General features: G+C 42.4%; 1 protein-coding gene across 1 annotated transcript in view; it reads right to left on the bottom strand.

Moving 5' to 3' along the window:
• LOC122559429 (synapsin-3-like) overlaps window positions 1-11,923 on the bottom strand; it is a 265,554-nt gene that overhangs the window by 8,114 nt on the left and 245,517 nt on the right. The window contains exon 11 of the mRNA XM_043708876.1: window positions 5,177-5,270. Coding sequence (XP_043564811.1) covers window positions 5,177-5,270 — 94 coding nt within the window. The remainder of the gene's footprint in view (window positions 1-5,176; window positions 5,271-11,923) is intronic.

Here is an 11,923-nt window from a genome sequence, read left to right as displayed (position 1 = left end):
TGGGTGTTTACTATAGGCCCCCCAGTAGCAGTAGAGATGTGGAGAAACAGATTGGGAAACAGATTTTGGAAAGGTGCAGAAGCCACAGGGTAGTAGTCATGGGTGATTTCAACTTCCCAAATATTGATTGGAAGCTCTTTAGATCAAGTAGATTGGATGGGGCGGTGTTTGTACACTGTGTCCAGGAAGCTTTTCTAACTCCGTATGTAGATTGTCCGACCAGAGGGGAGACCATATTGGATTTGGTACTTGGTAACGAACTGGGACAAGTGATGGGCTTGTTAGTGGGTGAACATTTTGGTGATGGTGACCACAATTTTGTGACTTTCACCTTGGTTATGGAGAGAGATAAGTACGTGCAACAGGGCAGGTTTTACAATTGGAGGAAGGGTAAATATGATGCTGCAAGATACGATCTGAGGAGCATAAGTTGGGAGCACAGGCTGTCAGGGAAGGATGTCGATGAAATGTGGAACTTTTTCAAGGAACAGATACGACGTGTCCTTGATATGTATGTACCTGTCAGGCAGGAAAGAGATGGTCGTGTGATGGAACCTTGGTTGACGAGGGAGGTTGAATGTCTTGTTAGGAGGAAGAAGGAGGCTTACATAAGGTTGAGGAAACAAGGTTCAGACAGAGCGTTGGAGGGATATAGGATAGCCAGGAGGGAGCTGAAGAAAGGGAGTAGGAGAGCTAAGAGAGGGCATGAAATATCTTTGGCGGGTAGGATCAAGGATAACCCCAAGGCCTTTTATGTGTATGTGAGAAACATGAGAATGACGAGAACGAGGGTAGGTCCGATCAAAGACAGTAGTGAGAGACTGTGTTTTGAGTCGGAAGAGATAGGAGAGGTCTTGAATGAGTACTTTTCTTCAGTATTTACAAAGGAGAGGGACCATATTGTTGAAGAGAGTATGAAACAGACTGGTAAGCTAGAGGAGATACTTGTTAGGAAGGAAGATGTGTTGGGCATTTTGAAAAACATGAGGATAGACAAGTCCCCCGGGCCTGACGGGATATATCCTAGGGTTATGTGGGAAGCAAGAGAGGAAATTGCAGAACCGTTGGCAATGATCTTTTCGTTTTCACTGTCAATGGGGGTGGTGCCAGGGGACTAGAGAGTGGCGAATGTTGTGCCCCTGTTCAAAAAAGGGAATAGGGATAACCCCGGGAATTACAGGCCAGTTAGTCTTACTTCGGTGGTAGGCAAAGGAATGGAAAGGGTACTGAGGGATAGGATTTATGAGTATCTTGAAAGACAGTGCTTGGTTAGGGACAGCCAGCACGGATTTGTGAGGGGTAGGTCTTGCCTTACAACTCTGATTGAATTCTTTGAGGAGGTGACCAAGCATGTGGATGAGGGTAAAGCAGTGGATGTAGTGTACATGGATTTTAGTAAGGCATTTGATAAGGTTCCCCATGGTAGGCTTATGCGGAAAGTCAGGAGGCAAGGGATAGTGTCAAGTTTGGCCAGTTGGATAGAGATCTGGCTAACCAGTCGAAGTCAGAAAGTGGTGGTAGATGGTAAATATTCAGCCTGGAGCCCCGTTATAAGTGGAGTTCCGCAGGGATCAGTTCTGGGTCCTCTGCTGTTTGTAATTTTTATTAATGACTTGGAAGAGGGAGTCGAAGGGTGGGTCAGAAAATTTGCAGACGATACGAAGATTGGTGGAGTTGTGGATAGTGAGGAGGGCTGTTGTCGGCTGCAAAGGGACTTAGATATGATGCAGAGCTGGGCTGAGGAGTGGCAGATGGAATTCAACCCTGTCAAGTGTGAGGTTGTCCATTTTGTAAGGACAAATAATAATGCGGAATACAGGGTTCTTAGTAAGGTGGAGGAGCAGAGGGATCTTGGGGTCTATGTTCATATGTCTTTGAAAGTTGCCACTCAGGTGGATAGAGCTTGTAAGAAGGCCTATGGTGTATTAGCGTTCATTAGCAGAGGGATTGAATTCAAGAGTCGTGAGGTGATGTTGCAGCTGTATAGTACCTTGGTAAGGCCACATTTGGAGTACTGTGTGCAGTTCTGGTCGCCTCATTTTAGGAAAGATGTGGAAGCTTTGGAGAGGGTGCAGAGGAGATTTACCAGGTTGTTGCCTGGAATGGAGAATAGGTCGTACAAGGATAGGTTGAGAGTGCTAGGCCTTTTCTCATTGGAACGGCGAAGGATGAGGGGTGACTTGATAGAGGTTTATAAGATGATCAGGGGAATAGATAGACTAGACAGTCAGAGACTTTTTCCCCGGGTACAACAGAGTGTTACAAGGGGACATAAATTTAAGGTGAAGGGTGGAAGGTATAGGGGGGATGTCAGGGGTAGGTTCTTTACCCAGAGAGTGGTGGGGGCATGGAATGCACTGCCTGTGGGAGTGGCAGAGTCAGAATCATTGGTGACCTTTAAGTGGCAATTGGATAGGTACATGGATGGGTGATTAAGCTAGGACAAATGCTCGGCACAATATCATAGGCCGAAGGGCCTGTTCTGTGCTGTATTGTTCTATGTTCTATGTTCACCTTAAACTTATGCCCTCTAGTTTTGGACTCCTCTATTCTTGGAGAAAAGACCTTAACTGTTCACCTTATCTATGTCCCTCATTATTTTATAAACATAAAAGTCACAGCCCATCCATTCTCTCCCTATCACTCAAAGCCTCCAGTCCCAGCAACATTCTTGTAAAGTTTTTCTGAACTCTTTCAACAACATCCTTCCTACAGCAGGCAATCAGAATTATAGCTGAAAATGTGTTGCTGGAAAAGCGCAGCAGGTCAGGCAGCATCCAGGGAACAGGAGAATCGACGTTTCGGGCATAAGCCCTTCTTCAGGAATCCTTGAAGAAGAGCCAATCAGAATTATACATAGTATTCTAAAAGTTGCTTCACCAATGTCCTGTATAGCCACAAAAAAACATACCAACATCTATACATGATGCTATGATCAATAAAGGCAAGCATGCCAAACGCCGTCGTCACTATCCTATTTATCTGCGCTTCCATTTTCAAGGAACTATGAACCTGCACTCATAGGTCCCTTTGTTGAACAACACCCCACCCAACGCCAAGTGCCCTCCCATTAACTGTATAAGTCTTGTCCTGATTTGCCTTATCAAAATGCAACACCTCATATTTATCTAAAACTCCACTGCCACTTCTCAGCCCATTGATCAACATTTCATTGCACTCTTAGTTAACATTCTTCACAGTCCACTATACCACCAATTTTGGTGTCTTCCACAGACTTAATCACCATATCTTCTCATCCAATTTGTTGATATAAATGACAAACAGTGGACCCAGACACAATCCTGTGACACACTGCTGGTCACAGGCCTCCAGTCCAAATAACAACCCTCTCCCACCACCCCCTGTTTTACCATCAAGCCAATTTTGTATCCAATTGGCTCCCAATTCCCTTCCCCCCCGCCCTGATCCCATGTGATTTAACCTTACTAACCAGGCTAACCAATCTTGACTTTTGAAAGATCACATCTTTCCATTCCATGCATCCTCAGGTTTCACTGAAGCAGAAACATTGACTTTTATTGGAATGATCATACATGACAAAGCACCATGCTTAACTCTTAATAACATTTTTTTGCCATATATCAACCTTGTGGCAGAAGATGTTTGCATTGAATTATTTACAAAACCCCCATCACATCTGGGCTGGATTTATAGGGCCTGCCAAGGTCAGCTATGCCTATGTCCAACCTGTTCCCAATATCTGTTGTTGTGGCTGAGGTGGATTTGGGACAGCCATTGGCCTCAATTATAGCCTTGTTAATAGAGGCCAACTGAACTTTTCCCACCAGCCACTCTGCTTTCCTGAGGTTCACCCTGTAGAGACCCAACCCTTAACACTACATAACCCGAACTGTGGTGGCCTGATAGCCATCTCCTGCCCTGAAGGCCTCTGATTTGCAATCCAGCTTAGAGAGTCTGTCCACCATCCTAATTGGACTGGGAACCCATCTCCATGTTAAAGTATCAGCAAGTGACTGTTTCCTTCCCCCCCAGGGCAAGTTCAGGACCCAAAAACGCTTTTGGTCCCTGGTTCTCAACTACAAAGTGAAAGTTCAGTCCTCTGCCTAGGCCCTGCATTCTTCAACACAGCATCCAGTTGAAGGGATAAGAGAGAGCAATGTTGTGCATTTGTGTTTTTATTCACTTGTGGGATGTGGGTGTCACTGGCTGGCCCTGTGTTGATTCCCTGTCCCTAGTTGCCCTTGAGAAGGTGGTGGTGAGCTGTCTTCTTCAACCACTGCAGTCCGCTGCTGTAGGTTGACCTTCAATACCATTAGGGAGAGAGTTCTAGGATATTGACTCATCATCAAGGAAGGAACGGTGATGTGTTTCCAATTCAGGATGGTGAGTGGCTTGGAGGGGAACTTGCAGGTGGTGGTGTTGCCTTGTGTCTGCAGCTCTTGTCCTTCCAGTTGGTGTGGGTTTGGAAGGATCTTTGCTGAGTTTCTGCAGTGCACTTTATAGGTAGTACACACTGCTTCTGCTGAGCGTCAGTGGTGGAGGGAGTGAATGCTTGTGGATGTGGTGTAAATCAAGCAGGCTGCTTTGTCCTGAATCGTGTCAAGCTTCTTGAGTGTTGTTGAAACTACACCCTTCCAGGTAAGTGGGGAGTATTCCACCTGACCTCTGACGTATAACTTGTAGACTGTGAACCGGCTTTGAAGAGTCAGGAGTTGACTCCCCATTATGTTTCCATTGGGTCACTGGACATTTATCTCCCCCAACGTTGCTAATTCTCTCATATTATTTCTTGGAAAGGATTTTCGTTCAAATTATACTATGAAAATGAAGGTAAATTACTACATAAGCTCCATATTAAAGACAAGTATTAAAATCAGATTAGGCAGATTTCTGAAATGTTATACTTGATACAATGATGATGATCAATTGACTAATCTCAGACCTATAGCCAGCATAGCCTCAGTTCATTTTGAAAACAATAGTAAGCTTATACCTGAATGAAGGATCATTAACTGTTTAATTTTACAAAACAGTTCAACTGACAATCATGACTATTTTGCAAGAAGAAAGGTCTGGGGCATTCCATCATGCTCCCTTATTTCACCTGTTGATAAATATATATTAAAGACATTTGTTTAGTTCCATATATGAATTGCTGGCCAAGGCCCTAAGTACTTGCTAAGGTAATACACACCTTGAGGTGCTGGACGGGCTTGGCCTGGCTGGCCCCACTGGGAAGTGGCTCCTGGCACAGGATGCGCTTGTGTTTTTGTTGACTGAGGCTGGACCTGTTGATATAAAGAGATTAAGGTGAATGTAGGGATATTTGCAGGAGCTGTGCAATAGACTTAATTGTCATTAGGACCGTACATCACTTACTGGAGACTAAAAACTCCTAATTAGTTCAACAGAAATCAACTGAACCCTGAGGAAGACATTTGTAAGATACAACCTATTGGATGTTGAAAATTAACCTCACAATGCACTGTGCACATAAATTGATCCAGGCAAGAAAAGTTGATTTTTAGGAATAGTTCTAGGAACTGAAAGAGAGAAATATTGCTCGGTTATTTTGGAGAATGACATTTTCAAGATCACAGAGACTCAGGACAATATTGATTTAAGGGAAGAAAGCTGGTCTTTGATTCCTGCATCCCTCCCTAGTAAATCATTGAATTGTGATGGAATGCACATTTTAAAACATAAATTTACGATATTGCAGATCACCTCAGGTCATTGGAAATTTGATGTCGCTGGACAAAATAGTTGTTTTTTGTGATCAGTGAAGCTACAAATCCTGCTTTCTTGTTCTACTATTAAGGTAGAAAAATATAAAGCATTTAAAAAAAACTTCTAAGAGAAAATGAATTCACAGCTTGAAAATTGGAAGAGATTGGAGGAACATAGGGATGGTGATGTCATGCAGCTGAAAATGTGTTGCTGGAACTTTCCTCATTCCTGAAGAAGGGCTCATGCCCGAAACATCGATTCTCCTGCGCCTTGGATGCTGCCTAACCTATTGTGCTTTTCCAGCAACACATTTTCAGCTCTGATCTCCACCATTTGTAGTCCTCACTTTCTCCTAGATGTCATGCAGCGACTTGTATACAAATCTACAGGTTTAAATTTGAGATTTAAGAAACAGGAGCCATTGTAGGTCAACAAGGGCAGGGAGGAATGGCTGAGCAGGATTTAACACTGGAAAACAAACAAAAAACAAAGCACTGAATCATTACAGAGTGTAGTCATTGTAATGAGATCAGCCAGGTAGACCTTACAGAATATGAATTCCTTGACTGGAACCAGATTAACAGCCTCAATCAGAGAGCCCTGGCTGATAGTTAAGAACTGGAGTTTCAGACATCCTACACACTCAGAGCTGGCTCTGAGGGAGCTGGATCAGTGTTAGGGACTGTGTGTGTAAATAAAGGGTGACTTGGTGGCGTTATTACACAGAGCTGATGGGTGTATACAGTGTGGAGAATGAGTGGTCAACCAGAACAGCATCAGAGTAATCAGATCTAGGAGTGAGAAAAGCATGAATGAGTATTCAACAACAGACAGGCTTATTGTTAGAATTAAAGACAGCCATGCTACAGAGGTGGAAGTAATTTATTTTTATTATTAAAAGAGTCAGTACTGGAAACTCAGTTCAGTATCATAGACAGTGAAGAGGGAGAGGAATGAGGTTCGTGGTGTGGGAATAGCCTGTGGGGCTGAAGACAATGGCTGCAATCTTTGCAGTGCTTTTCTAGAGGAACTGTCAGCTCATCCAAAGTTAGATATTGGCATTGAAAATGTCGAGAGGTGATGGAGAGTTAGAGCTGGGTGGCATTAGCTAACCCAATGTCTGTCAATGTTTTTGCCAAGGTGTACCAATTCAAAGCAAAAGGAACCTGTAGTGAGTAATTAATTTGGAAACCTCAAAGATGATAGAACAGAAGAAGGAGACACGATTGCTAAATGAGCATTGATTTCCAACCCACTACTAAATCTGTGACGACCATCTCTTCTTGCCATTAGGATGCTCCTTTTAAACTTTCAGCATAGGCAGTGACATTTCTCCACCCTTCAGGATTTCTGCCTGTATTCCTGATGCAGGGCTTTTGCCCGAAACGTCAATTTTACTGCTCCTCGGATGCTGCCTGAACTGCTGTGCTTTTCCAGCACCACTCTAATCTAGACATAGGCAATGACATTTACCTTACCTTCGTGATGGATGGGAAGTTAAACTACCAAATATATCCTAAGCTGCTAACCACTACCATATTTACAGTGATGCATTTGAGGCATCTGAGTGTCCCATTTTTGGAAGAGAAATTGGGAGTATGAGTTAAAATTATTTGCTTCTATTCAGACTTTCACAGGGCTTGGAAAGACAAAGTCAATGGAGGTTGGTAGCTAACAACTTGATAAGTGGGTGATAAAGGAGTCCTTGCGGGCTTGGAGCCATAAGATTCCTTTGTTTAGCCACACTCCTACTGCTAACCATGGCCTCTCTCTTGCTTCTCTGAATTGCCAACTTCTGCCATCCCACCAACACTGATTACCACTTTTGCCTTGTCACTAATCCCTTGCTCATGCCACCAAACCTTTCTTGGTTCTTTGTTATATCTCCAACCACAAGGCACTCACACGCCTCTCACATTAATGTTTTCCTCCCCCATTCTTCCTATTGTCACAGTGGTCAATCTCCCCTGCACCATCAAACCTAATTTCCAGGGTTATCCTCCAAGTGTCCCTGGTTGAGGATGCTTGTCAACAAAAACAAAATTCTGTAGATACTGGAAATCTGAAACAGAAACACAATGTTTTGGGCAAACTTGTCAGGTCTAGCAGCATCAGTGAAGAGAGAAACGAGTTCATTTTTCAATTCCAGTAGAAATTTCCTTTATAACCAAATTTTCAAACAGCATTTTGTTTTTATTATGGGATTTAAAAGTCATACAACATAGAATAGACCCTTTGGTCCAATCAATCTATGCTGAATATAATTCCCAAACTAAAGTAGTCTCACCCTCCTGCTCCTGGCTCATATCCCTCTAAATCTTTTGTATTTACGTACTTATCCAACTGTCTTTTAAACGTTGTAATTGTACCCAAATCCACCACTTTCACAGGAAGTTTGTTTCACATGCAAACTACTTTCTGTGTAAAACATTTGCCCCTCATGTCTTTTTTAAAATCTCTCTCCTCTCATCTTAAAAATGTGCTTCAAAGTCTTGACATCCTCCATCCTAGGGAAAGACAACAATCTTTAACTCTATCTATACCGCTCATTATTTTATAAACTTCTACAAAGGTCACCTTTCAATTTCTATGTTCCAGTGAAAAAAAAGTCCCAGCCTATCCAGCCTTTCTTTATAACTCAAACCTTCCATACCCAGCAACATCCTGGTAAATCTCTTCTGAACCCTCTCCAGCTTAATAACATCCTTATTATCAGAACTGGACACAGCCTTCCAGAACAGGCCTCAGCACTTTTTGTCATTCTGTGGTCTCCAGGTTACTAGCAAAGCTGTCTATTTGGGGGGCTGTCTGTTGGGTGATCTGCTGCTAATGGCTTGAGCAACAGCACTTCATAGCCTTCTGCATTTAACACTGAGTTCAACAATTTCAGTCCTTAATCTCTGCTCCTTCTTTAGTTTCCATTTCAAGTACTGGCCTTAATTTTATTTTTCTACTTGCAAGAAAGCATTAGGCTTTTTAAGGTCTGTATGTTCAGGACAGTGTTTAGGCTAAAATAGAGGAATGAAGTGGGTCGTATGACCTGTTCTGGATTCTGCTGACAGTCAGCCTGGGTCAGTGTGGTTACAGATTATTTTTATTGGGAAGTACAAGCTTCAGCCCTGTAGACAATTGCAAAAACATGTGTGTGGACAGTGAATAGACTGTTAATCTGCAAAGTCCAAGGAAGCTGTTAAGAATGTCAGGTTTGTAAATGTTCATACTTTGAACTTTCCAGTTGTTTTCAAGATAGAAAGAAGATGGGAGTCTAAAAGATAGCAGATTAATATTTCTATTGGATACAAGACCAATGGAATTCTTGATGCTATGGAGTGGTTTTGGGTGAATTAGGTCAGAATCCTAAGGAAGTAGAATTGGTTTACAGGTTTTTTTTCTTGGAATATTATCAAACCTCACACCACAGTCTGCTAGAATCCAACAGCGAGAGGATGAGCTGAGAGATAAAGACAGCCAGTGCCCATAGTTTACGGTGCACGAATGTGGGTGGGAGCTCACACTTGATTTGAAGAAATTCAGTTTGTGAAAATTTAAACAAGACTTGAAGAATCATCTAGCTAGTGGGTAATCTCCAGGATAACGATAATTATAAAAGTTCAGGATTAGAGATTATCAGACTGGAAAAGTCCTTCACGCTTGGATCAATTTGGATTAAGCATTGCTTCAGACTGGTTTCAGGTGGATAGAGCATCTACCTAAAGGACAGAATAAATTATAACTGTGGGGAAAAATGTTGATCATAAACCATTTATAAATGAAATTTCTTGTAATTTAGAATATAAGTGGCATATGTAAATTTTTCAGTCAGGTGTTGCTTTTAGTTTTTGTTATACCATTTGTTAAAAGTCTTAATATGCAAAATATTGCTGTGTAATTCCTTTAAATTGGCCACTGTAAATTTAAGTTTTTTAAAGTAATGGATTGTTGCAGGGATTTAGTTTTATCACTGATTTTGGGCACTGCACCAGGCTTTACAATGACATAGAATTTCATAAAGCTTTTATGGGAACCAGAAGAGAAGACTAGTAGTCAGTGAGGTGGAAACTGGAGACTGTAAGGATCACAGAGTTAGCATTACCAAGGGGAAGAGGAGGCAGAGAGCAGATGAAGTGCAAATACGTTAATGCAAGGAGTATAGTGGATAAAACAGATGAACTTACGGCTTGGATTGGACATTATTGCGATCACAGAGACTTGGTTGAAGGAAGGGCATGACTGGCAACTAAATGTTCCAAGATGTAGATGCTTCAGACAGAGGGGGAAGAAAAAGGTGGGGGAAGAGTTGCATTGCTAGTCAGGGATGATATCATGGCAGTGCTAAAGGAGGATACTATGGAGGGCTTGGGTAGTGAGGCATTATGGGTAGAGCTGAGAAATAAGAAGGGTGCAGTGACATTGTTGGGACTGTATTACAGGCCTCCCAACAATGAGCATGAGGTAGAAGAACAAATAGGTAAACAGATTATGGAAAGATGTAGGGGCAACAGGGTAGTGGTGATGGGAGATTTTAATTTTCCCAACATCAACTGGAATACACTAAGTGTCAGAGGTCTGGATGAGGCAGAATTTGTAAGGAGCGTCCAGGAAAGTTTTCTAGAGAAGTACGTCAATAGTCCAACGAGGGAAGGGCCATATTGGACCTGGAATGAGCCAGGCGAGATGGTAGAAGTTGCAGTGGGGAATCTCTTTGGGAATAGTGACCATAATTCTGTACGTTTTAGAATACTCGGAAACAAAGATGAGAGTGGTCCTAAGGGAAGAGTACTGGGCCAAGGCTAATTATATCAAAATTCGCCAGGAGCTGGGAATGTGGTTTGGGAGCAGCTATTTGAAGGGAAGTCCACATTTGATATTTGGGAGGCTTTCAAAGATAGGTTGAAGATAGATAGTGCAGGATAGCATATCCCTTTGAAAGCAAGGGATAGGAAAGGCAAGATTCATGAACCATGGATGACAGGAGAAATTGTGTGACTAGCCAAGAGGAAAAGGGAAGCGTACATAAGGTCCAGGCAGCTAAGAACAGAATAGGTCTTGGATGAATATTGGGAGAGTAGGACCAATCTTAAATGAGAATCAAGTGGGCTAAAAGGGGTCATGAAATAACTTTAGCAAGCAGAATTAAGGAGAATCCAAGGCTTTATATTCATTTATAAGAAGCAAGAGGATAACTAGAGAAAGGGTTGGTCCACTAAAGGATAAGGAAGGAAGGTTGTGTGTCGAATCTGAGAAAATGGGTGAGATTCTCAATGATTACTTTGCACCAGTGTTCACTGAGAAGAGGGACATGACAAATGTTGAGATTAGAGATAGAAGTGTGATAACTCTGGATCATGTTGACAAAAGGAGCAAAGATGCATTTGGTAGGCTAAAGCATATTAAGGTGAACAAATCCTCAGGACCAGATCGGATCTATCCCAGATTGCTGAGAGAGGTGAGAGAGGAACTAGCTGGGGGCCCTGACAGATATCTTTTGTTGCATCCTTAAACACAGGTGAAGTGCCAGAGGACTGGAAGGTTGCTCATGTTGTCCCCCTGTACAAGAAGGGTAGTAGGGAATTCCAGTTAACTACAGACTAGTGAACCTGACATCAGTGGTGGGAAAGTTGCTGGAGAAAGTACTGAGGGATAAAATCTATTTATAATTGGAAAAGAATGGGCTTATCAGTGATAGGCAACATAGTTTTGTGCAGGGGAGATCATGCCTTACCAACTTAATAGAGTTCTTTGAGGAAATGATCAAGTTGATGAATGAAGGGCTGTAGATGTCATATACATGGTCTTTAGTAAGGTGTTTAATAAGGTTCCCCATGGTAAACTAATGGAGAATGTGAAGTCACAGGGTGTGCAGGGTGTTCTAGCTAGGTGGATAAAGAACTGGTTGAGCAACAGGAGACAGAGAGAAGTAGTTGAAGGGAGTTTCTCAAAATGGAGAAGGGTGACTATTGGTGTTCCACAGGGATCAGTGCTGGGGCCACTTATATTTGTGATATACATAAATGATCTGGAAGAGGGCATTGGTGGTCTGATCAGTAAGTTTGCAGATGACACAAAGATTGTGGAGTAGCAGAAAGCACAGGGGACTGTCAAAGAAAACAGGAGAATATAGATAGACTGGAGAGTTGAGCGGAGAAGTGGCAGATAGAGTTCAATCCAGGTAAATGTGAGGTGATGCATTTTGGGAAGTCTAATTCTACAG

This window comes from Chiloscyllium plagiosum, chromosome 19 (assembly GCF_004010195.1).
Source record: "Chiloscyllium plagiosum isolate BGI_BamShark_2017 chromosome 19, ASM401019v2, whole genome shotgun sequence".
Taxonomy (NCBI): domain Eukaryota; kingdom Metazoa; phylum Chordata; class Chondrichthyes; order Orectolobiformes; family Hemiscylliidae; genus Chiloscyllium; species Chiloscyllium plagiosum.
Note: the sequence above shows the minus strand (reverse complement) of the source record. Positions and strands in the feature narration are given on the sequence as shown.